Genomic DNA, 23,952 nt, shown 5'->3' on the forward strand with positions numbered 1-23,952 from the left:
ACAGACGCTGCAGCGTTATCATGTGCACACAAGACCAATATTCCCCCTTTTTGTTGTAAGGTTACTGGAGTTTACGGGATCTCTATTTTACGTCTTGTTCTGTTTTCAATTCTCATCGTCTCTCGGTCAAGAGTCAAGGCCAGAGTCGCAAATGTTGGCATACCTGCCTCACTGAGGAGAGGAGTCCAGGAGTTGAGGTGGTTTCAGGAATAGGAATGCGGCTGGTCTGGCACTGCCACGCCTTGGGCCTGGGATCTCATTGGTGTTTGAGGGTCCTTTTTCTTCTTTTTAATTCTTGTTGTTTTATACATATGGCGGTGGGCTAGATTGCCTTCTCTTTGAGAAGTGAATACAATGACTATACCCGTGCAAACTTTTGACCCTTGTCAGTGACAGTGATGACCTGCATCCATCAATCGTGTCATGTCCCATTGTGAATTTCCAACTCAGCCCCAGATGTATTTGTTTACAAAGTGAAGCGCACACTGCCCTGTCCAGTCCAGTCCTGTCCTGCACTACACGTCAATAACACGACATCCGCGTCCATCATCACGACCCATGCCCGCATGCGGTCAGGACATGGCCGTGGACGCGGACGTGGACGTGAATCCGGTCAGGGCGTGTCCTAAATAGCGCAAGAACGTGTAAAATTGTATTCTATTCCCAGGCGAACGTGCACATGGCGTCTGTTGTGTTTTACCTGATGCAGTTTTCACGTCATTATGATTGGATCCAGTGTAAGGCGGGATGTCTGACGTGGTTGTTCGGTATGATCCCTGTCCACGGTAATTACGAGGCTGTTTGTTGACAAGTGGGGTCAGAGGCAAGTTGTGCATGGGTAACACGACTGATGGACATGGTTTTGGATGGTGGAGGGATTTGTTGGATGCAGGGTTTAATTTTTTTCGTGAATGTGGCTATGGATGTGTACGGACAATGGAGGAAGAATATGTAGTAGGAAAATTGTTGAGTGGAATATTGCTGTGGATGTATCCTGCTTACTTTGGATGGGAATGTAATATCATGAGCTTTTGTTCTTACTAGATTATATTGAGTTACGCTGACGCAAGAGTCATCATGTAATACACCAACACCCATACTAATCCCAGGCATACTCCATACTCCATACTAAGCTTCATGTACCAACATTGAAATCTGATTCATTTACACATGTTCTCAATCTGCCCAGCTTCACTTCACTTCACTTCCTTATTCCACCACGACAGGGCTGTGTCGAAACCCTACGCCCGGCACGCGAGCCTTCAAACTGAGGCTGCTCAACACAACGCTGATGCTCGACAGGGCCATGGCCAGTGCCGCCCAAACAGGATCAAGCCTTACGTGAGCGCCGGAACTGGTCTTGATGGCGTACAAGCACCCTGCTGCGATGGGCACCGCCAGCAAATTGTAAACCACGGCCCAGCCAAAATTAATCTTGATGCGGCGAAAGACGGTGCGGCTGAGATCCAGGAGCGTCAGCACGGCACCCAGGCTCGACGAAGCGAGCACAAAGTCGGCGCTGGAAATGGCGACGTCGCTGCCTGAACCGATGGCGATGCCCACGTCCGCCGTTGTCAGCGCGGGGGAATCGTTGATTCCATCACCAACCATGGCCACCATGGCCCTGCGTGTGCTATACCCGTGGCGTCGACGGACTCTCCTGTCGGAGTGCAGCGTCGCTTGCAGGTAGCGTACTCTTTCGGCTTTTTCGGACGGGAGAACTTCTGCCAGGACGTTGGTGTCCTCGATGCCTACTCGTCGGGCGACGGCTTTGGCGGTTGTGACGTTGTCGCCGGAAAGCATCCAGACCTGTGTTCCTCGCGCTCGAAGGGACTTGACAACGGCCACGGCCTCTCGCCGAACGGGGTCAGAGATGGATAGAATGGCGGCCAAGGTCCATGAGCTTTGCTCCTCCTGGGACTTGACTGCCACGACTGCCACTGACTTTGCTTCGCGTTTCCAGCTTTGTAGACGGCCGACAACAGTCTGAGTCAAAGTCACGGAAAGATCTCGCATGAGATGCTCGTTACCGACGGCGATGTCAAACGGCTTATCCTTGTAAGACGCCTTGATTCCTCGCCCGGGAAGCTCTTGGATTTTATCCAGTTCAGCAGATGCTACGTTGTTGCCGCAGAAATTGACAATGGCTTTGGCAATCGGGTGACTGCTCTGTTCCTCGACTGCTTTTAGCCCAGAGAGCAATGCCTGCTTGTCGAGACCCTTGACAGCTTGGTCTGGGAACAACTCGGAATCTGTGATCTTGGGTTCTCCGCCCTCCGTGAGGGTGCCCGTCTTGTCAAATACAACGCAGTCGATTTTGCTAGCCTTTTCAAACGCTTCGCCGCCACCCTTTGCCAAAATACCATGCTTCGCCGCAATACCTCCGCCAACAAAGATGGCTGTGGGAGCAGCTAGCGCCAGGCCGCAAGGGCATGCAACGACAAACACTGCAATGGAGAACTGAAATGCAAAGGCAGCAGGACCACCCGCAGAGTCGAGTTCCTCATCTGAGATGTGATCAGTGAGAGCTAAGGAGAGCCACACAACCCACGTAATGACCGCAATAAGGGTAATAACTGGAACAAAGTATGAAGTCATAATATCTGCAATCTGCTCCATGGGAGCTCGCTTGGTCTGACCCTCGCGAACAACCTCGACAATTTGGTCGAGCATGGACTTTCCAGACGTACCAGTCACCCTAATCGTGATGGAATCTCCCTTGTTCACCGTGCCTGCAAACACTTCATCACCTGCTGACTTCTTGATTAGGCGCGACTCTCCTGTGAGACTGGACTCGTCAAAGTTGGTGTCACCAGTGATGATGATGCCATCCGTTGCTGGTGAGGCACCGTGAGGAACTCGGATTACATCTCCGTATTCGAGCTGGTCGATCGGCGTTGTCGTTGTGATCGGGCCTCTGACTTGGTCCTTCTCAATCAACGAGGCAGTGGTAGGGCGAAGCTTGGCCAGCGCACCAACAGCATCGCCGGTCTTGGACTTGCTGTACGCTTCTATAAGCCGTCCTGCTAAAAGGAACAGGGTCAGGAAGACGACCGAATCGAAATAGAATCGGTTGTCGGGGACGTGGTCGTCATGCTTTGCCGCCGCCGCAATCATTTCTGCCACAGACGAAACATAGGCGATGGTCGTGCCGAGACTCATGAGCATGTTCATACTGCCAAACTTGTAGAACCTTTCGATAAGTGGCGTACGGCTGCCGGGTCGCCACATGGTGCGAATTTCTTTTATGGCTCGAACGTGGAAAATATCCGCCGCGAAGAAATACACTGGAGTCGAGAGTATGCAAAGAATAACCGCATTTCGACTCAAGCCGGATTTCCAGGGCTTCATGAGATAATGTCTTGTAGGATCAGATTCTGGCACCAAGCTCATGTAGACTATTCCAAGCACAAATGTCGGAACTGCCAGGACAAGGGTCAACATCATGCGCCAGAATAGCTCGCGCTGATGCTTGGCTCGGATAGCCCTGGATCGTTCTTCCAATGTCGGCGGGTGGTATATGGTGGCCTTCAACGAAGGATCTGTTGCCTCGATGGCCCGTAAGATTTGTCGAATGGTGAATTCAGGTGCCTGGGGGGTATATCTAATTTTAAGAAAGGGCTTCTCTGGTGTCGGCGCCTGGACGAGTTCGAGCCGGGAGGAACCGAGATTGCTCAGTGTTTTACAGATGCGCTGTGGACATTTTGGGCAAAATATACCCTCGATTTGGATTTCTACTTCCCGAGCAGACGCGGAGATGCGCTTCTGCTCTCCCAGATTTACCACTTGGTCAAGGGAAGCATCGTAGCCAAGGTCCTCAATGGCATCAACAATTTCCTGAACTCGACTGTTGTCTTTGATGTCAACAGTAGCACTGTTTGCCACGAGGTTGACTGCAATCTTGGCAACCCAAGGAAACTTCTGAATCTCTTCTGTGATGGTGTTTGAGCAGGACGCACAGGTCATGCCGCCGATAGATAATGTTGCCCGCCATACATCTGGGACAGCTTCCGAATCATCCACCACCACCTCCTCAAGGGGTATGGGAGTTGTCTTGGCGGCCATGTTGATCATTTTCTGAGCATCGTGTGGGGGTTCCATGCTGCGAGTGAGTTGTTCCTGCAAAGTACGTCCATTATCATGAGCCGTGGCTGCCGCTGTCGTTTTACAGACATCACAGTTGTCCAAATGCGCCGCCGCTTTGCCATGATTCGGTGTTGCAGGAGGCGTTCTACCTCCCCATAACCTCCACCAAAGATCAAGAGCACCACTGCTTCTGCGACGACTATCCTGACTTGTTCTTGCCTGTTCGGCATCCACTTCTCGATTTAACTCGTCAGGAATGGTTCCTGTGGTATCGACAGCACAGATCTCGAAGCCAACATCTTCCAGCGTTTTGCCCATGTTGCGAATAAAGTCGGCACTTGCATCCTCGTGTTCGACGGTAACCACAGAGGTGACGACGTTAGGGGATACCCAAAAGACCCTGCCAGCATATTCCTGCTCCAAGGTATTCTTGATCACGGCAACGCATGATGGACAATGCAGGTTGCCCACAAGGAAGGATGTGGTGATAATCTTTGGCGGCGCCATATTGTGTCACGAGTGCGGACGTTTGCCGGCCCAAATATGACCAATGCCGTTTAGGTTGGTGTCACGAAATGCTAAAGATGCTGTATATAACTCTTATTGAATGTGAATGTTTGGGGTTGCAGTAGACTTTTGTTTGTGGAGAGGTGAGGTGATGGTGAGTGAAGAATGTATATTGCACAGTGCTCTGTGGAGGCAATTTGAACTGTGGAATGCAGTGGCGTTGTCACTCTTTATCAATCTGATATTGAGTCAGGGACGAGATAGAGCTGCGCAATCGATGAGAAATATGTGCCGTCCGATATTAGTCAGTCTCAAGGGCACAAATAGCGCTTTTGAGAGAAGTAGGGTGATAATTCGGGAAGATTCTTGGTTCTTTCGGGGACGATTTCTGTCGGAGCCTTGTTAAGAAGTGACGACAGTTGGCACTAAAATCCGCACAAATCTCGCAGTCACAACACATGACCACCCTACTCCGTAGTCAACATGGTTTCCAGCATCATCAATCCACGCCAAGTCGAGAGCCAAAAGCAGCCCCATGCAGTTCGGCATGCAGTTCGGCACGCAAGCGAAGCGTCATGGATGACAAACTGAGCTTTTTTTGCGACACGCAATGCGCAAATTGTGCGCGGTGACGTTGCTTTGGTCTGTGGCTGACAAGGCGATTCAATCACTGTATGGAGCATCAGAGTTCGAACACGGTTTCCCCTTGATTCTAGATCCTGCCCGGCATTTGATATAACTGACACAGCTCATGGAATCACCCATCTTGTTTACTGGTGCCTTTGAGACAGACAAGATGGCGTGAAGCCTGCGGCATTCGCGTGCCGACTTTTCGATTTCACCACAGGCGGAGACAATTTTTCGGCATCAACCTACAGAGCCTTGGGCGTAGCATAAACGTCGACAGATGCTGTTATCTGCTCCCTTGACAATCTAATTGACAAAATCGTTGACACAAGATCCAGCACTTTCCAAGTGGAGACGCAAATACAATAGTTCGGCATGTCTACCCGCCCCCCCCCCCCCCCCCGGTATTCATCTCCTTATAATCTGGTGGTGAGGCAAAGTGGCAAAAGTTTATCTTGCGCCACAACACCACCCTTGGACGATATCACGAAGGCAGCAGCGATGAGTGCATGATACACGCTTGCGTTGCCACCCTTCGGGAAGGCAGTGGAAATACTTCTACAGAGGCTGTAGACGATACCTGCCTCTTTGGATCTTTTGGGCCTGATCCCATTTAGTTGGCTGGGTCAGGCTACGCAGCAATTCGAACTTGCCTACTCCCAAAAACCGGCACTGGCAAATAGAGGACGAATTAAGAAAGTTTCATTGATGGGATTAACACTTCAATATACCACCACCAAAGTTTAGGGGCATTGTCCTGGTTTGTTGGTCTGGGTCATAGAAATGAGTTGGCCGTTTCTCATTATCCTGCCAGCATGAGGTCATGGACCAACAATGCTTTCTTGAACTTGAGCCTCGTGATTAGCACTCAACTCATTTGAAACTGAAAGTTGAAGGGCCGATAGTGCCGGTCAACGGTGAGAATGCAGACCCGATCCGTCGCATCGCGACACGCTTAACTCTACCGTTCCTATCGATTCCAGAGAATAAATGAATACCATTAGAGTTGCCGCCTGGAGAAGAAGTTTCCAAGCACCTGCCGTTTGGAGGTGCGGCCTGTTGACAGTCTGTTAATGTCCCTGGTTTCGGCCTTGACCCATTTGACGAAACTGCATGTGTTTTTCACCATCCTCTCCTTCCCTAATACGACTTCCCGTGAAAAGAGGGCAGCAACGCGTCAAGTCCCGTTGAACAACGACAGCCCATTTACGATTTGTGACAACGTAGACAATACATGCAACAACATCCAACAAAGTGGCAGACAGCCTGGCATCTATACAAAACAAAACCATTCATCAACATTCTTGCTTTCTACATCTTTCTATAACTCAACGCTTGGGTTAGCTTGGGGCTCCTCCGCTCTTTTGCCAGATCTCGCTCTCAGCCACGTACGTCCGCAAATACCAGACGCAGCACACGCTCTCGAACGTGTAAGATTGATCAGTTGTCACAGACGCCTTCAACCCCCCAAAAAAATACAAGCCTCAGATTCAAATTCATTTGACCATGACGGGCGAAGACCAGAACATGGATGTACACCAGGCACCGTCTGCAAGGATCAACTCGGAGCCAGTTCCTGCCGGGCCTAGAGCATTAAAAGTGAAATGGTGGAACTCCATTAAAGAGCGAGGCTCATTGACCCAGATCGTGATAGCTGCCACACTCGCCAGTGTTATTGGCCTCATCGTCACGACGACACCGGTCAAACGCCTTCCGAACAGCCGCCTAACACCAAGACGTCTTCCACCAGCAACAGGTCTCGTTCTGCTTATGGGCCAGCTATGGTTGAGGGCACTCAACGCTATTGGTATTTGACAGATGATACCCAAGATATCCTCTGACCTATGATTCACTAACGCCATATTACAGGTGTGCCCTTGATCATTTGTTCCATGATTTTGGCCATTCAAAGGCTGAAAGAAGTCGCCACAGGCAGGAGATCTCTAGCTCTATGCACAGTTGGGTACTTCATCTGGACCACTCTCAGTGCTATTATCCTGAGTTGTATCATGGTTTCCATGGTATGGAGCCCAATGTTCGCCACTGCCAGTGGCCAAATGCTGGAAATAGAAGACGCTGCAAAGGCTTCGAACATGGATGGCACTCGTGTTTGGGAGGCCATAGCGCAAATTTTCGAGTCCATTGTCCCCAAAAACATCTTCGGAGTCCTGGTCAATGACGAGCTTGTTGCTATCCTATGTACTTCCCTCATTGTTGGGTGTTTACTGCCTGGTAGCGACTCGTCTCTTCTCCGAGCAGTGGTTGAGATAGAGCATATCGTCTCCATTGTCCTTACAGAGCTAATCAAGCTCGCCCCTATTGGCATCTTTTTCTTGATCCTTGGTCACATGTTCGAAATGCACACATCCGGATTGAGCACGGCGGCTTCTCTGAAGCTTGTGTATCTTCTTATTGGCAGCACGGTGGCTAACATGGCACTACACCTATTCGTTGTTTTACCCATTGTCGTCATCGCTCTTACCAGGATGAACCCTTACTGGTATTGGTTGAAGATTGTGTCGGCTTGGGATACCGCTTTGAATACCGCCTCCTCTTCCGCCACGTTGCCAGTGACTCTTCGCTGTGGTCGTGTCCGCGGTATTCCAAACACTATTTGCAAATTTGCACTTCCGTTGGGTTGTCTCGTCAATATGAACGGGTGAGTTACTAGACACCACGCTTCACAGCCTTCAAAGCCAATTGCATGCTTACCTGTTCCAGCACGGCGATATACTTGCCCATTGCGGTAGTCTTTCTAGCACGAGCGCAAGGAGTTAGCCTACATGCTGTTGACTACGTTTTACTTTGTTTAAAGACTACTCTGTCGTCTATTGGAACTCCGCCCGTTCCGTCTGCGTCTCTTGCCTTGATATCGGTGATTGCAAGTTCGGTTGGTGTCCCCGCCACCGGCATGTTCTCTGTGCTTGCAATATTGGATTGGTTCTTGGACCGTCTCAGAACGGTGCTCAACGTATCGGGCGATTTGTTTGGGGCAATGGTGATACACAAGATTACAAAGATTGAGGATTCTGCTGAGGAACCCATTGAGATGTCGGGTGCCGGGACGCATGAGGCCGCCGACAGTGTGTGAAGGGGTTGGGTTGAGAGTTTGAGATCATCGGGTGCTCTCAATTGTGTTTAAGGTAAAAGAAACAAGTCTACAGCAGTTTCAAAATATTAGTATCAACGTTGCACGGCGCAATTCAGCGTATATATGCCAAGAACAGGTACTTGCACGATGAAACAGCCACAATCCACGCGGCCAATACCAGGAACTCAGTCTCGAGATGTCTTAAAAAGATTTTACATAAGCGAAATTCTAGCGTCGATAAAAAGTTCAATTGAATGACCTGGGTTAGATCATCATACATGAATTGAAAGCAAGGTTGAAGCTCAACCAGACACAAGACAAGGGCCATCCCAGCAAAACTACCAGGGCTGCAACTCAGCCAAGTATAGTCTAACATGCCACAGTGTGCTGCGGTATGCATCATGATAGATAGTACTTCTCACACGGCACACTAGCCAACACACAGACCAGCCCATACGCCAATGATGTCCAAGACTGGTGACAATTCTGGTAAGGCGCAGGTTTCTCCAACCCAAAATAGCAGGAAAGACCAGGTTAAGAGAAATCGCTCACACAACATCATAGCATCGCTTGTGGGCAGATGTATCTGGGTATTTGCCCACAGCTAAGTGCAGATTAGACAGCATTATTTACAAGGGTATATTCCGGCGGTATGCAGCATCTTTGGCTTGATCTAACGACTTTGACGGCCCCTGCACGTTTCTGGCTCACGCCTCCCGGAGCAGCTGCGGGTGCGACTATAAATGGGCGGGGCTATCGAGTGGCATAGTTGCTAAAAGCTTGAAAATAATGATAATGTATTGTAAAGGAAGCTTGTCAGAGAGCTGGGAAGTGGCATGTTGTACACAAAAGTGTGTACTTCCTCGGGATCTACCGTGATACATGGCCAATGACGTGCCAGAGTGGCCTGAAATGATGGTTGCATCTCCATGAGACTTGTGACCACTCGAGCACACTCCTGTCTTACTTGAAGTACTGGAAAAGACACTTTTGATGTATTGAATCTTCACAACTTGGCCACGCAAGGCACCCACGTAGTTGTCTCGTTCCACGCCTCAGTGACCGGGCACAGTCTCTGTCTACATGACGTATAAATGCAGGCAATTGTGCTTCCACAATGCCAAAGCACTCGGAGCTTTAGGTATTTCCCGCACAAGAACACTGGCCAGGGTGCGGCCTAGCCGCTTTGCAAATGGGTGAAAAATATCTTTTAGACTTCAAAAATGGTTCATCCGCTCAGGGTATGAGGGAGGAATTTTGTCTTTTCAAAGGACATACCTATGTCTAAGTATTAGCTGTAGATGATCAGCATGTATTAACAAGGCATAAAGAGAACGTTTGCGGTTCCAGTGATGGGCACCGGTGCATATCTAGATTGTAATCTCTCTTTCCACAGCTTGACACGTAAGCCATACTGCCGGCGGCGATGTGTCTGCCATGCTCCACATCAGTCAAGACAACCAAGCAACGTGTAAATGTGTATCGGACGGAACTGAGGGCTCAGATGAGATTGAAGTCCAAGTCCATGAAATGATGAAACTGCAATAGGCTCCAAGCTATGTGACTGCTACATAAAGAATCCAGGTACCGAGGTTTTATCAGTTCTGACGTAGATGTTCTGTTAGCCGGATCCTGCCCAATAATAACGCACAACGACCCACAGTGCGATGTGAAACATACACATTATGCCCTCACACTGTATAGCCTTCAAGCAAAACATACCCAAAACCACCACTTGACAGAACATCGACCAAAATTACAACAATAACCACAGCACCAATTCCAGAGAAATCAAAGACATTTAATGCCAGGCTGGAAGACGAACAATCAGGGCGGTACTCGGCGGAACCTCGCTGTTCACTCTCGCACACATCGGACCCTCGATGGCGGAAGTCGGAGAAATGTGGGTCGATCCGGGGACCGCGCGAGGATCTGGCTCTTGCATCATAGGCGCTAAACCTAATTGGGGAAAAATCAATTGCGTGATTCTATCAAAGTATCAACAATTCGGGGCGAGACTTGCCAGAATGCCAATGGCGATACTTTTCACGCAGTACTAACTGCCTGGCATGAGATGTATGGCGAGGGAAAAATTGATGGGCTCCGAGGTACGGTATGGGCCTTGCTGGTATGGGGGTGGTTAAGCGTGGGGTTTGAGATGGATTTTTAATGCTGTTTGGAAACTGAAGGCTTTCTTTTCCTTCGTATTCAACTTGTTCAGTTGTCTTGTGCTTGAGGACTGTGACTTTTCGTCTTGAATTTTGTTGGATATCTGTTCTCCGAGGGAGCGAGGTATCTACCGAAGACGAAAGGAACTCACCTTCTCTCCGTTCCTCTTTGCCCAGTTTCGAATACCCTCATAGACATCTTGAACAGACTTCAAGATGCATTCGCAACCTCAAGAATCAAGTGGCGGAGCCGCTGCTCCCCAAAAGACCAACTCTTCTGACTTCGAGATGCTCTCATCGACATTGCCGTTTGGCCAGTCTGTTCCTTTGGACACCATCTCTGGCACTACCTACGTGACTGCCCAGCTCCTCGTCCAGCAAATCGCGTACAAGTTGTCCGACAAGATCTTCTCTTACTCCCCCGAGACTTTCGACCTCGACATTGCAGCCAAGAACTGGGCTGCTAAGCAGAACACCAACATCCATGGATATACTCCTCAGGTTCTTCCTCTCCAGACCAGAACCGGTGCTGGCTCCTTGGCGTTGGGATACATCTTTTCTCCCGACTTTGACGTTTCTAAGAGACATATTCCTCAGACTCTGCTGGCTCCCTCTGGCAGTCTTCAGCAACTAAGAGGCACTCTGGACCAGTTGTCTCTTTTGTACAGCGTTTCCAGCCCGTTTGTCGCCCACATCGCCGCGGCTGATTACACAGACTTGGATGGCCTCGTCCCCAACTACGATACGGTTTTGAGATTGGTGGAGGATCTTGGGCTGGGTCTCGTCGGCAGCTCTTCTACATACGAGGCTCAACATATGTCGTTGTTCTCGACTCTCCTCGCCACTGTTCTTCCCACTCTGCACGTATACGATGGTATCCGTGTCGCAAGAGAGACTCTCCGGGTCGCTGATGCCTTGAGCGAGTCTGGTGTCGCCGACCTGTACAACAAGCTTGTTGCTGAAGCCAGCAAGCTCAACACACACCTTGACAACGCCGGCAAGGTTGTCGACCTCTTGAAGCTTTTCAATGATGAGCTGGGAACAGTCTACCAGCCGTTCGAATACCACGGGCACGAGACCCCTGATGTCGTTCTCGTCGCTTTCGGCAGCGTTGAGACCCAAGTTGCCAAGCAAACCCTGAATAAAATTGCTGGTGAAGGCGCCAAGGTCGGTGTCATCAATGTCCGCGTCTACCGGCCATTCATCGAAGAGGAGTTCCTCAAGGCCATCCCAGCTTCCACGCGGGCCATTGCTGTTCTGGGCCAGGTTCGTGACCGTGTTGCCGTTGAAGATGACGCTACCCAGTCTGCTCTGTACGGAGATGTTTTGACTGCTATTACCTTCTCCGGCAAGTTCGACGAAGAACCCAAGGTTCTTGATATCAAGTACACTCCTTCTCAGACCCTGACTCCCCAGGGCCTAGCCAACACTCTCCACAAGGTGTTTGGCAACGAGGACGAAGCCAAACCTCTTCCTTCTCTTGTGAATGCTGAACAGTACACTTTCTGGGACGTCGACAACTCAGCTGCTCTCAACTCTCCTGCCATTATTGGGAACATTCTCTCCAAGCAGTCCACGACCAATGTCTATGTTCACGCCACATATGATAATCTCACCCAGGGCGGTGTTGTTCGCACAGATGTCCGCGCTTCCAAGAAGGCTCTGGAGGCTCCCTACGATGTTTACGAGGCTGATGTTGTGGTTGTTGGCGACGACCGAATCCTCAAGGAGGTCGATGTTGTGGAGAGCGTCGCAGATGGAGGCAAGATTATCCTCAAGCTGCCCAACTTCAAGGTTGAAGACGTCGAAAAGCGTCTGTCCGTTGCTTTCCGCAAGGCCGTGCAGGAGAAGGACATCCAGCTCTTCGCCTTGGACACATCCTTCTCCCCTGCTTTCGAAAAGGATGCCCAGTCAAAATTGCTTCTCGAATTGGCCTTCCTCAAGATTGCCCAGCCCGCGCTCTCTCCCGAAACCATTGGCAAGCTCGTGCTCGTTGAAGGCCACCCTCCTACATTGGAAGAGTGTGTCGAGGCCGTCAATCAGTGCCTCAGCAAGATCGAAGTGCCAGCTACTTGGGCAGAAGTCGAGGCCGACTTCCAGGCGCCCCAGCTTCCCATCTCCCTGCAGTCCAACAGTTTCGTCTCCTTCCAGAAAGAAGAAGTCGAGGAGGTTCTGGAGCTCGGTGACTGGCAAGCCGCTGCCAAGGGCCTCGTCTTCAAGGAAGCCTACGAGACGCAAACTGCTCTCCGACCCGACTTACCTGTCAAGACAGCTACCATCAGTGTCAAGGAGAACCGCCGCCTCACGCCTTCTGACTATGACCGAAACATCTTCCACATTGAGTTTGATCTTGGCGATTCTGGTCTCACTTACAAGATTGGTGAAGCTCTTGGTGTTCACGCCGAAAACGATGAGGAGGAAGTGGCTCGGTTTATCCAGTCCTATGGCCTCAACCCAGCTGAGCTGGTCCGCGTGCCTGCTCGTGAGGATCCGGAAGCTCTCGAGATCCGCACTGTTCACCAGGCTCTGATTCAAAATGTCGACATTCTTGGCAAGCCCCCGAAGCGTTTCTACGAGGCGCTCGCCGAGTTCGCTACCGACGAGACTGAACAGAAGAAGCTCGAGGCGTTGGGCACCTCTGCCGGCGCCGAGGAGTTCAAGCGCCGCTCCGAAGTCGACATGCTCACATATGTTGATATCCTTGACGAATTCAAGTCAGCCCGCCCTGGCTTCAACGACCTCATCAAGATTGTCAGCCCCCTCAAGCGCCGCGAGTACTCCATTGCCTCTGCACAGGCCGTAACGCCCAACTCGGTGGCCCTCATGATCGTCGTCGTCGACTGGGTCGACACCAAGGGTCGCACTCGATACGGCCATGCCTCACACTATCTTAGCCGTCTGCAGCCCGGTGCGATCGTGACCGCCTCCGTCAAGCCTTCAGTCATGAAGCTCCCTACCAACGACACGGCGCCGCTCATCATGGCTGGTCTCGGTACGGGTCTGGCTCCCTTCCGCGCATTCGTCCAGTATCGCGCTATGCAAAAGGCCCAGGGCAAGGACATTGGCGCCATCCTCTTGTATCTCGGCTCGCGACACCAGCGGGAAGAGTACCTCTACGGCGAGGAGTGGGAGGCGTATCTCGCGGCTGGTGTGGTCACTCTCGTTGGCGCTGCCTTCTCTCGCGACCAGCCTCAGAAGATTTACATCCAGGACAGAATGCGCCAGACTCTCGGCGATATTGCCAAGGCGTACATCCAGGACCAGGGCAGCTTCTACCTCTGCGGTCCTACCTGGCCTGTTCCCGATGTGACCAAGGTTCTGGAGGAGGCTATTGCTGCAGATGCAAAGGCTAATGGGAAGAAGATTGACCCTAAGAAGGAGATTGAGAAGTTGAAGGAGGAGGGCCGATATGTCCTTGAGGTTTACTAATTGGTCAAAAAGATATTGTCCTGTTTTGAGGGGCGGGTGGCTATGTTTTTTTTGGTAGTTTCGCACAGTTTTGCATCTACGACCATAGAATTGATAATGAAGCATTTCACGATCCCATCTCTTGTTACCGTTTCATCAAGCCATGATACGTCACACACACTTACTCCATACCGAAATTTTGTTTCAAACTCCCTCGGTTCCTTCAGCTCGCCTCATTCAGGACCCCTGGCAAAAGAACCCTCGATCCAGCCCACGTTCAGCCAACCTCACAATCGGTGTTCACTCACGTAACACAACATGATGCACCTTCAAAATTAAAACGTCTCGAACCCCATCCATCTCAAACCAGTGGGATCCTGCAAGCCGCCAGGGCAAAAAAAAAAAAAAAAAAAAAAAAAAAAAAAAAAAAAGGGCACAGTAATATTGGCAATCTTCGTAAATAAACGAACATGCTTCCGGCAAGTCGTACCAAAAATGCCACGATGTCGAACAACCCGGCAAGAGTTGCTTTTTTGGGGGTATTGTTACGCCACGCTGGCCGGTTTGCCCGGTGAACTTTTGCAAAATGGCAAGATGGACGTTACATGATGCAAGGTTGCTGTTGCCGCCAAGGGCAGGCAAACGTGATCACTGTGAGAAGCTTCTGGGTTGGGAGATTTTGTGAATTGTGAGGGCTACGCTGCGATGACGGCATAGTGTTCTGACCTTGACGACTAATTTTCGTGGCCAAGACATCTTTTGTTTCGGGTATTTGTGGAATGGGATTTATTCACCGGTGAAACAGGGACTTGAAGACAGGAAATAACATCGTGGTTCCTTGTTCATAATACACATATCCCTGGCTATGCCTTATGCCTTATCTTCAAGATCCATGTGTTATTCTCCATCGGTCCCGTCTCGGCATGGAAACGGGCCATCACACTGTACCAAGAAACTATACAGAATAAAAGAGTAGAATAAGACCCTTGATATCACCGCCAAGGTTGCGGTCGGTTCAGTCCAGAAGCCCTCCTCGTCACCGTAAGATTCCGCGTAAGATGCAACTGCACGCCTCACTATCTTACAAACGTGGGCCGCAATGTGTTTTTGCGTTTTTGCCAGTCTGCCACCCCCATGACGCCATGCTGTCGTTCTAATTAAAAACAACGGCAGATGTGTTTCAGTCCCCCGGCACTCCCTGCTAGGCCCCGAATCACCGCGAAGAGCATGCCGGGGTCCGAGAGGGTAAATGGGCCATGTGGCGTTTGCTCGTTGGGGGTCGAGACTTTATGTGAAAGTTGCCTAATGCCTGGGAGATGACGGTCTTTTTTTTCAGCTTCCATTGATAAGTGTGCTGTATCCGGGGGTTGACGCTTGTTCGCCCGTTGGTCGCGTGGCTGTCGGCAAGCTATGGCGTACTGTATGTAGATGGCGCTTCTGATATTCGAACGGGAACAGCAGATTCGTCAGCCCGCCCTTTACAGCCATCATAATTGTGCCATCTTTTTCGTGTACGTTTGTTCCTGTTGGACGCTGGCTGCTGGGCGGGTGATACCGCTATTTGGCCAAAGATGTGTGTGTTTGTTGTCAGAGAAGCGACCGGGATTTCTAGGCGAGGTGATCCCAGAAGACTATCCACGCAGATAACAGGCATCAGATATGGCCGCAAACAAATTCCCAAGGGCCAGACCGTATTTCTGGATCTACACCCGATTGGACAATTCGATTCTGTATTGAAGCACAAGCTTGGCTCGTCTGCCCAAGTTGCAGCACACTCTCGCGTGGCCATCTCAGCCCGCAAGCCACACACATCTGGATTTCCAATACTTTTCCCACGGGGGTCGTCGACCCAAAGCCTGTTAAGCCACTCATGTGGGAAGGGTGCAAGGAATCTGAGCACCAAGGTTGTGTGTGTGTGTGTGTTAGTCTGGTGGTGTCGGTGGTGGTACAACAGCAAAGTCCTCCTCATCCCGCATCTTTTCGTACCTCTTGATTGCTTCGGATCGTGACCGTAGTGAGCGATGATATCCGGGAGGCTTTTTGTTTCCGAGATGGCTATTTTGCTGGAGATAATCTTGCACAACACGCTCATTGGCTCCAGCAAGTCGAATTAACTTCGTCGATAGTAATGGATGGTTGGACAGGCCGATGGTCACTTGTCATTTTGTTCCATCTAGATCGTGCTGGCCTACCGCAGCATATCCGACAAGACACGGGGAGTCAATATTGCAGGGTCAATGGGCAATCATTTGAACGGTTATGTAAATTCACTCCACATCATCCATCCATCCATCCATGCAATCCTAATGTGTGACCAACTGAGAAGGGCCATTGGTTCAGGTTTTGCTTCTGGCACCCACGTTCCGGTCTCGTCTTTAGAGGCAAGGATGTCGCTGCGGTTAGAATATCTGATTCCTAAACAAATCCACCACTCTATAAAAAAAAAAACCATGCCGAGCTTCCGTGTATCAACCGGCGAGCCATAATGAAGAAAAAAAGAAAACGGCAAAACTGGTCAAAACTTGCCAGATTGAACAGAATAAGAAGAAGAAAAAGTACTGCATAAGGAGATTGCCGTGATTTTGTAACAACTTAAACTCCGTGGTATGGGTTCGTTCGCAAAGCCATTAAAAAGATAGTAAGAGAAATTAGTCAGTCCCAAATGCGAGAAACTCCAATATGCTGTTTGCACAGTGTCCCACTTGCAGCCCCGTCTAGCTGCGAGAGAGCCTCATTCTTTTTTTTTTGTGTTCTTGTTTGTTTGTTTGTGTGTGTGTGATTTTGTTCTCGTGATTTTTCGGCGCCGGGGGGGGGGGGGGGGGGTTCATTTGTGCCTCATTGCGTTCTCGTTCGCAGTCGTAATTCTGTATTCCATATTCCCTGCTAAATCCCATACCGCCTTGGGCGCAGGCTCAAGATGACATGGAACGTCAGTGGCATAGTGTGTGGCCGGTCACGCGATCCAGTCCTGCAGGTCGCCAACGATCTGGTATGTCGGATTGGCTGAGTGGCCATCACCGCCTTTCTTGTCCCAAGCCCAACGATCAGCGAACTCGGCCTCAAGGCTGCCTTGCATCATGTCGGCAATGTAGTCGCCAATTACTGGCAAGAACTTCCAGCCATGGAACGAGCCGCCAGTTGCCACGTAGAGACCTTGGCTATGCGGATGCGGTGTGATCAGGAAGTCGTGTGTTGGAGTTGATGCGTCCCTGTAGAGTCGAAAATGGCAATGTGTCAGCGTGCATTGGTTCACGATGCAAGTCTTCACCGGGTGGAGTAACCCGGAACAGAAGCAGACAGCATTTGGGACATCACTTACCAGCACATGCGATAGGCGTCAATAGCGACATCCTCCACCTCCTTGCCGTAAAGACCATCCAGAGTCTTTCTTGCACGCTCCTGAAAGAACTTGATGAACTTGGGTCCGGTCCAGTGGTTGAATACGTTTTCATTGGGGGCCATGGATAAACGCTGACCGGTGAAGGGGCAATCAACGTAGTTGGTAAAGCACATGTCGCAATTGAATTTGATGGTGCCATCTGCAAGAATCGACATTCCTTCGCCTATAATGCCAGCCGCATGTTAGTAAAGGAACGAGCCGGGCGGGTGTGGTGCAGGATGATGAACAAAACGAATGAATGTGATTGGGTCCAACCAAACCTTTTACTTGAGGCAAGCAATTCTTCAACACGGGAATAGGCGACAACTTCTCCTTCTGGGCACCGTGGACCTTGGCATAGAAGCTCACGGCACCAGTTGCCAGGAGCCTGTCACCAGCGTGAAGCTGTTGGTTCTCAGGCGCACTCTGTGCCAACAAGGCTGCGGTGCGTGCCCCCGTGGCAAGCAGGATTTTGTCGGCATGCAGAGTCTCCCCAGACTGCAGTGTGACTCCCGTGCACTCACCAGAGGTGCCAATGATGAGCTTCGTCATAACGCCCAGGACATATTCAACGCCCTGGTCAACGGCGGCTTGGACTACCGCTCCGAGGGCCTTGTCTGCCTCAGCAAAGCCGACTGTCGGATTGAAGAGGATCTTTTCCAAGCCGTCAAAGTTGGCAGTGGCGAAAGAACCGTTCCATCGTCGGCGTACTTCGTCGACGGTGAGGAAGTGTGAGTCGTTTTTGATACCCATGGCCTTGTATGCAGCAATGCTCTCGCCTCCAAAGTCGGAAGGATCAGCTCTCAGCATGCCCACTTCGTGGTACCAAGTCTTGTACAGCTCGTGGTCTCGCCACATAGGCATGGCCTTCTTCAACATTTGCATGTATAGCTTGTCGGGATAGTCATCGCGAACAATCTTGTTGACGTCGTGCGAGGCGGCGCGAGGATTGGGGAACTGAGTGGTATCAACAAGAGTGACCTTGGTTGTTCCTTCCCTTTTGGCCAATGTCAATGCCGTGGCGGCACCGAAGTTGCCGGCACCGATGATGAGGTAGGACGTCATGTCGCGTGCTGCCTCTTCCTCGCGCAACGAAGTAGAATACTAGATTATTATGCGAGGTCACTTTTTCGAAATGTGATTAATGACACAGCAGGTTTTCAATAGCGGTGACAGTGTAAAAGGTGGTGTGTGGTGGTGAGCGACGTCGTAGTGGCCTGGTTGCAGCAACACACGAAACCGGTGGAGGTAGTTTATAAGTTTGCTGGTGGTGGTATAGTTGTGAGGATGGATGGCTCACTCTCACTCACAGGATGATGAGACGAGGTGTTCGTAACAGTAAATCTAAAAATCTTTACTTTTCACTCTTGATGTCGCAGTTGTTAAGGACCATGGAAGAAGTAGAAGAAGAAGAATTTCGATACTTCAACAATACAGCATGAGAGGGCTTCCTGGGTGCCCTGAGATGGATGTTGTTGGGACTTTATACATGGGCAATCAATGGCTTCCTCACCGTCAACGTACGACCAGGGGGTGTGAGAAGACAATGCCAGAGTGACGACAAGATTGAGGAAACTCGACGCAAAAGCATATTAAGCAGTGGCACTCACATTCAGTCAGTCGATTTCAACCTTGACCCCCCAACCGGCGCCCCGGCCGGCGTGTTCCACCGTGGAGGGTTGGTTCAGGCTAGGTAGGTAGGCTAGGGGGAGCACAGTGAGTCTACGGGGAAACAGGGAAGGAGAGAGAGTAATCTGAAAAGGGTCATTGAAGAGACAGTCCTGCCCAGGAACGGCGGCAAAACTAGGATTTCAAAACACATCGTGGGCTAGCTATTAGTGCATAGAGCCTCTCTCGTCAGGGAACATGGGCCTTGCTTGACATGTCAGTAGCCAGGACGTGTCTCATCCCGAGAAAGAGGATCCTCCTCTCGCGTCTCTTCCAATCCCTGCTCGTGGTGGGTCGTCTGTGAGAACAGAAGGGTAACAGAAGCGCCAGTGGAAACGATAGCTGGCGTCACAAAGAAGAGCCGGAGATGGGGATGGGGGTGTGGATATGTATGGAGTGTCGAGCCGATTTAACTGAATTTGGGGGCCCATTTTGCCCAACGCTCACACCAGACACAGCATGGCTGGGGGGTTTGCGTTTTGCAGTTTGCAGTTTGTGGTCCTGTGTGGTCGGGTCTGCCAGCCTGGATTGAATGTCTGTGTGTGTGTGTGTGTGTCTGTGTCTGTGGTTTCCGACCAGACCAGGCCTGACTCCACAGAAGACAATGGCCAAAGAGAATAGAGTCCAAATGCTGCAAGCTATTTATTCGGCCTTGAGAATCAAGACGCTTCCGTAGCACCACCACGCCAAGCACCAAAGTGAACCGAGAGGCTAACTAAGGCATTGGCCCGACACGGTCAAGGCAAAGCGCCGAAATGGACGAGGAAACAAGACGAGACAACAAGACATTTGTGGCACCTGGTTGATGAAAGAGGGAGGGGCCAGAGCGGGAAAGCCCCAAAAACTTTAGACTGGCGAGATCGGTTGTTCTGACTCGGGGGAGGCACCAGACAGTAAAGCAAGGTACAGTACAGTGTTTGTAGTGTGCGATATTATCTTGGTAGAGTTGAGTAGCTAATTGGCGAGAACGGAGAACGGAGAACGGAGTACCAAGTGCGGTCTGCAGCCTGGTACAAGTTGACAAACCAGCTTTTTTGCACAACGGTTGGCATCTGGTTTCCCCTCGATCCTTGCCCAAAGTCATCAACAAAAACCAGGGGGAAACGGCCAGGTATGGGAGGGAAGAAGGCGCCTTGCGCAAGGATGTCGATGCCACGAGGCGAGAAGACTGAACTTGTGCCAGTTAGACAACTGACCATATGCATGCTTTGTAACGGACAAACCGTTCCGTGCTTTGTTTGGTTGTGCAACTTTCTCAAACATGCCAATTATGCCATAGTACGAAGTACGGAGTACTGAATAGACAGTTGAGTCCAGAACAATGCCGTACGGTACAGTCGAGACTGATGAACTGTCGTGATGAAATGACTTGGACGCCCGAATGTCAGGGCTTGTTCTGGCTTTCTGAATTGATGAGTCGAGGTGCCATTGTCATGTCTGTGCCGCTGCGTCAACTTCACATGTACCGAGTATGTATGGGGACGGATGCCACGATTCCCCACAGTTGGAGTTTGATCCATAATCATATCGTATGTCGTGATGGAGCAGGAAATGAAGCCAAAGTCGTGGGAAAGTAATAATGCACAGTGAGGTACTCCGCACTGTACCTTAATAATCACAATCGTCAATAGTTTAACCGGCTCCGTCGCACGCATACGGAGTAGTAGATGGTAAAGCGTGAATGGAATCCGTGCACCGGGCTGTGACGGTGACTGTGACTGTGCCTGTGCATCAGTCAAAATGATGAATGAATTCGTTTCAATGTCTGGTTCCTTGCCAGGAACGGCTTGACGTTGTGCTCGTCAACTGTCAACTGTGGTCCGGGTGTCTGGTCCTGGTCACTCCAGTGGTGCTTCCCCACTCCCATCGTCTCTTCTCTCCGCAAACCAAAGCAAAGTAAAATCGAGCACCACCACAGCAACCACCACCAAAATATCCGCTAGACCAGTCGGGCCAGTCCAGGCAATGGAACCGGAACCCGTCCCCGTCGAAATTAGATCTTTGACTGGACAATTCATTGCCGGTTTTTTTTTTTTTTGCTTGTCCTCTTTCTCTTTTTGAGCTCTCTCCTGTGAGTCGCGTCCTCCATCCAATCCATCTTGTGAGTTAGACGAGACGGGTGAGGAGCAATTGTTTCTCTGCCACCTCTCTACCACCCTCACTGGATTGCAGGTCCTCGGTGTCATCAAATGCCCGTACCCCTTGTTTCATCAACCCTTGGTCACCCAAGATTTCAAGTGCTTTGTGACGTTGACATCCTGGTAGCCGTTTTGCTTCGTCCTACGTCGTCCAGCCGTGCCGTGTGCCTTGCTCTTTGTCTTTGTTTGCTGTCTCTAATTGACAACGCAGCCCACGATCGGTCACCTGTCTCCTCTGGTATCATGGCATGATATTTGATTACATCACTGACACCAACGTGCCACGCCATGGCTCCCAAGCACAGTGTCTCCCTCGATTTTGGTCTGGGGAGGAGAGAAAGGAGGTCAGAGAAAACAGAAAACAAAAATACTGTCAGCTGACCGAAAACCCGCGGGCGCTAATGCGAGAGAACAGCCAGGGCTTTTCAGAATCTGGGAATGGGAATGTCTCGTCGAAATGGCCATACCAATTGACTTCACTGCTGCCAGGCTCGTCCCTGACATAGTCCTGGCAACTTTCTTACATGCGCCATGCATTAGTGGCGTTTGCACACGCTGTCCTCGCCATGCACCTTAGAGAGATTCTACCCCTTGTGGCCCGAATATTTTCGCGGCTGGCCGCTCTGCCACCTTGTCAAACTCTCAAGTTCCCAATGCTGCTGAGCACGCATTATTCTTTAGGGAAATCAGGCACCATGGGCGAAGGCAGTCACTCTCCGCTACCCGGTGCTTAGCTGAAGACAACGATGACTTGCATCAGGGTGGAAGGCGATAGCTCTCGAGAAGAAAACTTGGGAGCATCCAGGGCTGCCTGTCCAATGGAACTGTCTGGCCAACGTAGGTAGGCGTTCCGTTTGATGTAAGTGGACGTGATGGAAGAGCCGAATGTGCAGGCATATTCTAAATCAGGTCAATACTTGTAACCCCCCAACTTCTAGTTCATACCCGCTTCAAATTGCCTTTAGCGGACGTTCGACCCGTTTGCATCACCATTCCATCCATGTCTGGAAGGCAACCACGAATGAAGAAGCTCAGTTGGCCTACAAGAAGCTTCCTTCCCTTGATCAAGGTACAGGCCTTTGCAGCTTCGCATCGGATTCCGGGGTGGACATCATGCAGTTTGTTCCCTGCCCGCTTCCATGTCGTCTTCCTTTTTTTTATTGACTCTGCGCCCTAGAGCCTTGCTTTAGGCCCGCACCACGTTCATACCACGTGAGAATAATCAATGAATCTCTGCCTTGATAATTCAGGTGGTTTCAATCCCTGCCCTTCACTAGATATACCACCTACCTAGCGGCCTTCTGTTCAACCTTCCCTGTCTCTGGTGTCGTACTCTCCTGCTGCGCAACCAATGTGCTCTTCCTGGACTGTGCCTTTTTGTGTTTACCCCTACCTTGGAGCCCATGTGTATGGGTTCGATGTTGATTGCGACTTCCGGCGGTGTGCGACAACTCCCTGTTTGCTTGCCAGCACTTGTGTGGGTGGGGTGTTTTGGGCAACTTGACATAGATACATATCTCGGGAAAGTTTCTGAAGGTCGGAATTGGGCACACCAGATTATCCTGGTCTTGCTGTGTTTGTGTTTGTCCTTCTTCTATGGTCAGTCATCCCTTTGGGCATTCGTATGACAGCTTCGTTCGGCAGATGACCGACTGGCAGCCATAATTCTTCTTCCCATGAGACAAGGCAACCGGGAATTTGGCTAGATGGTATGATGCTACCGCGACCATGTGCCCAACCGACTAAGAAGCTTCGTAGGGCACGAATACGTCCTCTACCACCTCAATTTCTATTCGGCTCCGGTAACAGGGCAACTATGCAATTTGACCAAATTCGACAAATTCGACTCTCGGCCGATTTGCTAAAGCTGGTGTCCGGCAGCCAAGGTTCGAACCAATTTCAACTTCTTGAATGACTTTTGATACGGACAGACAGCATGTGGATCGCATGCCACATGTTGGCTCATTTTCGATGGCAAGGACAGACATGACTACAGTAACCGGTCGGCAATGGGCAATTGCTTTCCACATCTGAAATCGGCGGCTAATGATTGCTCTACGACAGTTCCCTCAAACACAGCGCTCGCCCAGCCGGACTCGTCCCGATTAGAACTGGAAGTTTGATGCTTGGTTGCGGGTTTGGTCGGTCACTCGAGTGCAATGCGCCGCATACATGAGGAGTCAAGGACCCCCGATGATTGCGTTCGTGGTGCCAAACGCCGTTCTTGCTGACAAGTGGCCTTCAAGTAGCCTATGTCCGTCGGTTAAGTGCCTGCTGCGCATCATCTTGCATCTCATCTCACCAAGGCCAGTCATCCACGTAACAATGCAGATACCTTGCTGGCCACTGTTGACTGGTAAAGATTCTCATGTGCATAAGGAGGCAATCATGTTCTTCGTCACCAGATTATCACAAGACCTTTTGCCCTGCATATTTCGGTCTGTAAAACATGAAAGTGCAGGGTCAGGGCGACGATGAAGCACGTCGACCCCAGATCCCCACGACCAGACATCCACACACTCCTCTGCCACAAAGCCAGCATGGATGCCACTCAAGAGTCAAGACCGTTTGTTGCGACTTGAGCACAACACCAACCAGCGGACCCAGTTGGTTCCACGTACCCGGTTCTCCGCCTGTGGCTTGCTTGTTTGCCCACACCGATGACTAGTTGGCGTTGTTCCTAACCCCAGTCCCCGGAATCCAGCGAACAGGGGTGTTAATCGGAACTTCAGTTCAACAACCACGACGCACATTAACATTTTTTGTGCTAGTGATATCCAGTCTTTCCCAGGATGGCAAAGGGTTGTTTTCAATGTAAGTGCGGTCTGCCACTCACCCTTGGCTCAACATCACGAGCTCCGCGACACATTGAGTAACAAT

The 23,952-nt window shown here is 50.6% G+C and overlaps 10 protein-coding genes across 10 annotated transcripts in view; 6 read left to right on the forward strand and 4 right to left on the reverse strand.

Moving 5' to 3' along the window:
* Nucleotides 1-1,209: 1,209 nt before the first annotated feature.
* Nucleotides 1,210-4,593, reverse strand: VFPPC_01402 (copper resistance-associated P-type ATPase; the record flags this gene model as incomplete). The annotated part of the gene is made up of 1 exon (XM_018281237.1): nucleotides 1,210-4,593. The coding sequence occupies one exon, from the start codon at nucleotides 4,591-4,593 to the stop codon at nucleotides 1,210-1,212; it is 3,384 nt and encodes a 1,127-aa protein (XP_018149851.1).
* A 106-nt stretch (nucleotides 4,594-4,699) lies between these two features.
* VFPPC_15359 (hypothetical protein) lies at nucleotides 4,700-4,999 on the forward strand (the record flags this gene model as incomplete). Its single annotated transcript, XM_018293112.1, has 1 exon — nucleotides 4,700-4,999. The coding sequence occupies one exon, from the start codon at nucleotides 4,700-4,702 to the stop codon at nucleotides 4,997-4,999; it is 300 nt and encodes a 99-aa protein (XP_018149852.1).
* A 1,727-nt stretch (nucleotides 5,000-6,726) lies between these two features.
* On the forward strand, nucleotides 6,727-8,311 carry VFPPC_13076 (excitatory amino acid transporter 2; the record flags this gene model as incomplete). Its single annotated transcript, XM_018290853.1, has 3 exons — nucleotides 6,727-7,027; nucleotides 7,090-7,879; nucleotides 7,942-8,311. 3 exons carry the CDS (start codon nucleotides 6,727-6,729, stop codon nucleotides 8,309-8,311), a joined length of 1,461 nt encoding a protein of 486 aa, XP_018149853.1.
* Nucleotides 8,312-10,695: 2,384 nt separating this feature from the next.
* Nucleotides 10,696-13,908, forward strand: VFPPC_01403 (sulfite reductase flavoprotein component; the record flags this gene model as incomplete). Its single annotated transcript, XM_018281238.1, has 1 exon — nucleotides 10,696-13,908. The coding sequence occupies one exon, from the start codon at nucleotides 10,696-10,698 to the stop codon at nucleotides 13,906-13,908; it is 3,213 nt and encodes a 1,070-aa protein (XP_018149854.1).
* A 2,932-nt stretch (nucleotides 13,909-16,840) lies between these two features.
* VFPPC_01404 (sarcosine oxidase) lies at nucleotides 16,841-18,331 on the reverse strand (the record flags this gene model as incomplete). The annotated part of the gene is made up of 3 exons (XM_018281239.1): nucleotides 16,841-17,096; nucleotides 17,207-17,450; nucleotides 17,548-18,331. 3 exons carry the CDS (start codon nucleotides 18,329-18,331, stop codon nucleotides 16,841-16,843), a joined length of 1,284 nt encoding a protein of 427 aa, XP_018149855.1.
* A 1,318-nt stretch (nucleotides 18,332-19,649) lies between these two features.
* On the reverse strand, nucleotides 19,650-20,018 carry VFPPC_15360 (hypothetical protein; the record flags this gene model as incomplete). The annotated part of the gene is made up of 1 exon (XM_018293113.1): nucleotides 19,650-20,018. One exon carries the CDS (start codon nucleotides 20,016-20,018, stop codon nucleotides 19,650-19,652), a length of 369 nt encoding a protein of 122 aa, XP_018149856.1.
* A 184-nt stretch (nucleotides 20,019-20,202) lies between these two features.
* On the reverse strand, nucleotides 20,203-20,801 carry VFPPC_01405 (hypothetical protein; the record flags this gene model as incomplete). Its single annotated transcript, XM_018281240.1, has 2 exons — nucleotides 20,203-20,658; nucleotides 20,712-20,801. The coding sequence occupies 2 exons, from the start codon at nucleotides 20,799-20,801 to the stop codon at nucleotides 20,203-20,205; spliced, it is 546 nt and encodes a 181-aa protein (XP_018149857.1).
* Nucleotides 20,802-21,123: 322 nt separating this feature from the next.
* VFPPC_15361 (hypothetical protein) lies at nucleotides 21,124-21,324 on the forward strand (the record flags this gene model as incomplete). The annotated part of the gene is made up of 1 exon (XM_018293114.1): nucleotides 21,124-21,324. The coding sequence occupies one exon, from the start codon at nucleotides 21,124-21,126 to the stop codon at nucleotides 21,322-21,324; it is 201 nt and encodes a 66-aa protein (XP_018149858.1).
* Nucleotides 21,325-23,244: 1,920 nt separating this feature from the next.
* On the forward strand, nucleotides 23,245-23,550 carry VFPPC_18711 (hypothetical protein; the record flags this gene model as incomplete). Its single annotated transcript, XM_022430282.1, has 1 exon — nucleotides 23,245-23,550. The coding sequence occupies one exon, from the start codon at nucleotides 23,245-23,247 to the stop codon at nucleotides 23,548-23,550; it is 306 nt and encodes a 101-aa protein (XP_022285974.1).
* A 66-nt stretch (nucleotides 23,551-23,616) lies between these two features.
* The window catches only part of VFPPC_18710 (hypothetical protein), a gene marked incomplete at both ends in the record, with an annotated part of 770 nt that continues 434 nt past the window's right edge, over nucleotides 23,617-23,952 (forward strand). Inside the window, 2 exons of the mRNA XM_022430281.1 lie at nucleotides 23,617-23,714; nucleotides 23,763-23,952. The exon at nucleotides 23,763-23,952 is cut by the window's right edge and continues 159 nt beyond it. Of these exons, the coding sequence (XP_022285975.1) occupies nucleotides 23,617-23,714; nucleotides 23,763-23,952 (288 nt within the window). The remainder of the gene's footprint in view (nucleotides 23,715-23,762) is intronic.

The sequence above is a fragment of the Pochonia chlamydosporia genome, chromosome 1, assembly GCF_001653235.2.
Source record: "Pochonia chlamydosporia 170 chromosome 1, whole genome shotgun sequence".
Lineage (NCBI taxonomy): Eukaryota > Fungi > Ascomycota > Sordariomycetes > Hypocreales > Clavicipitaceae > Pochonia > Pochonia chlamydosporia.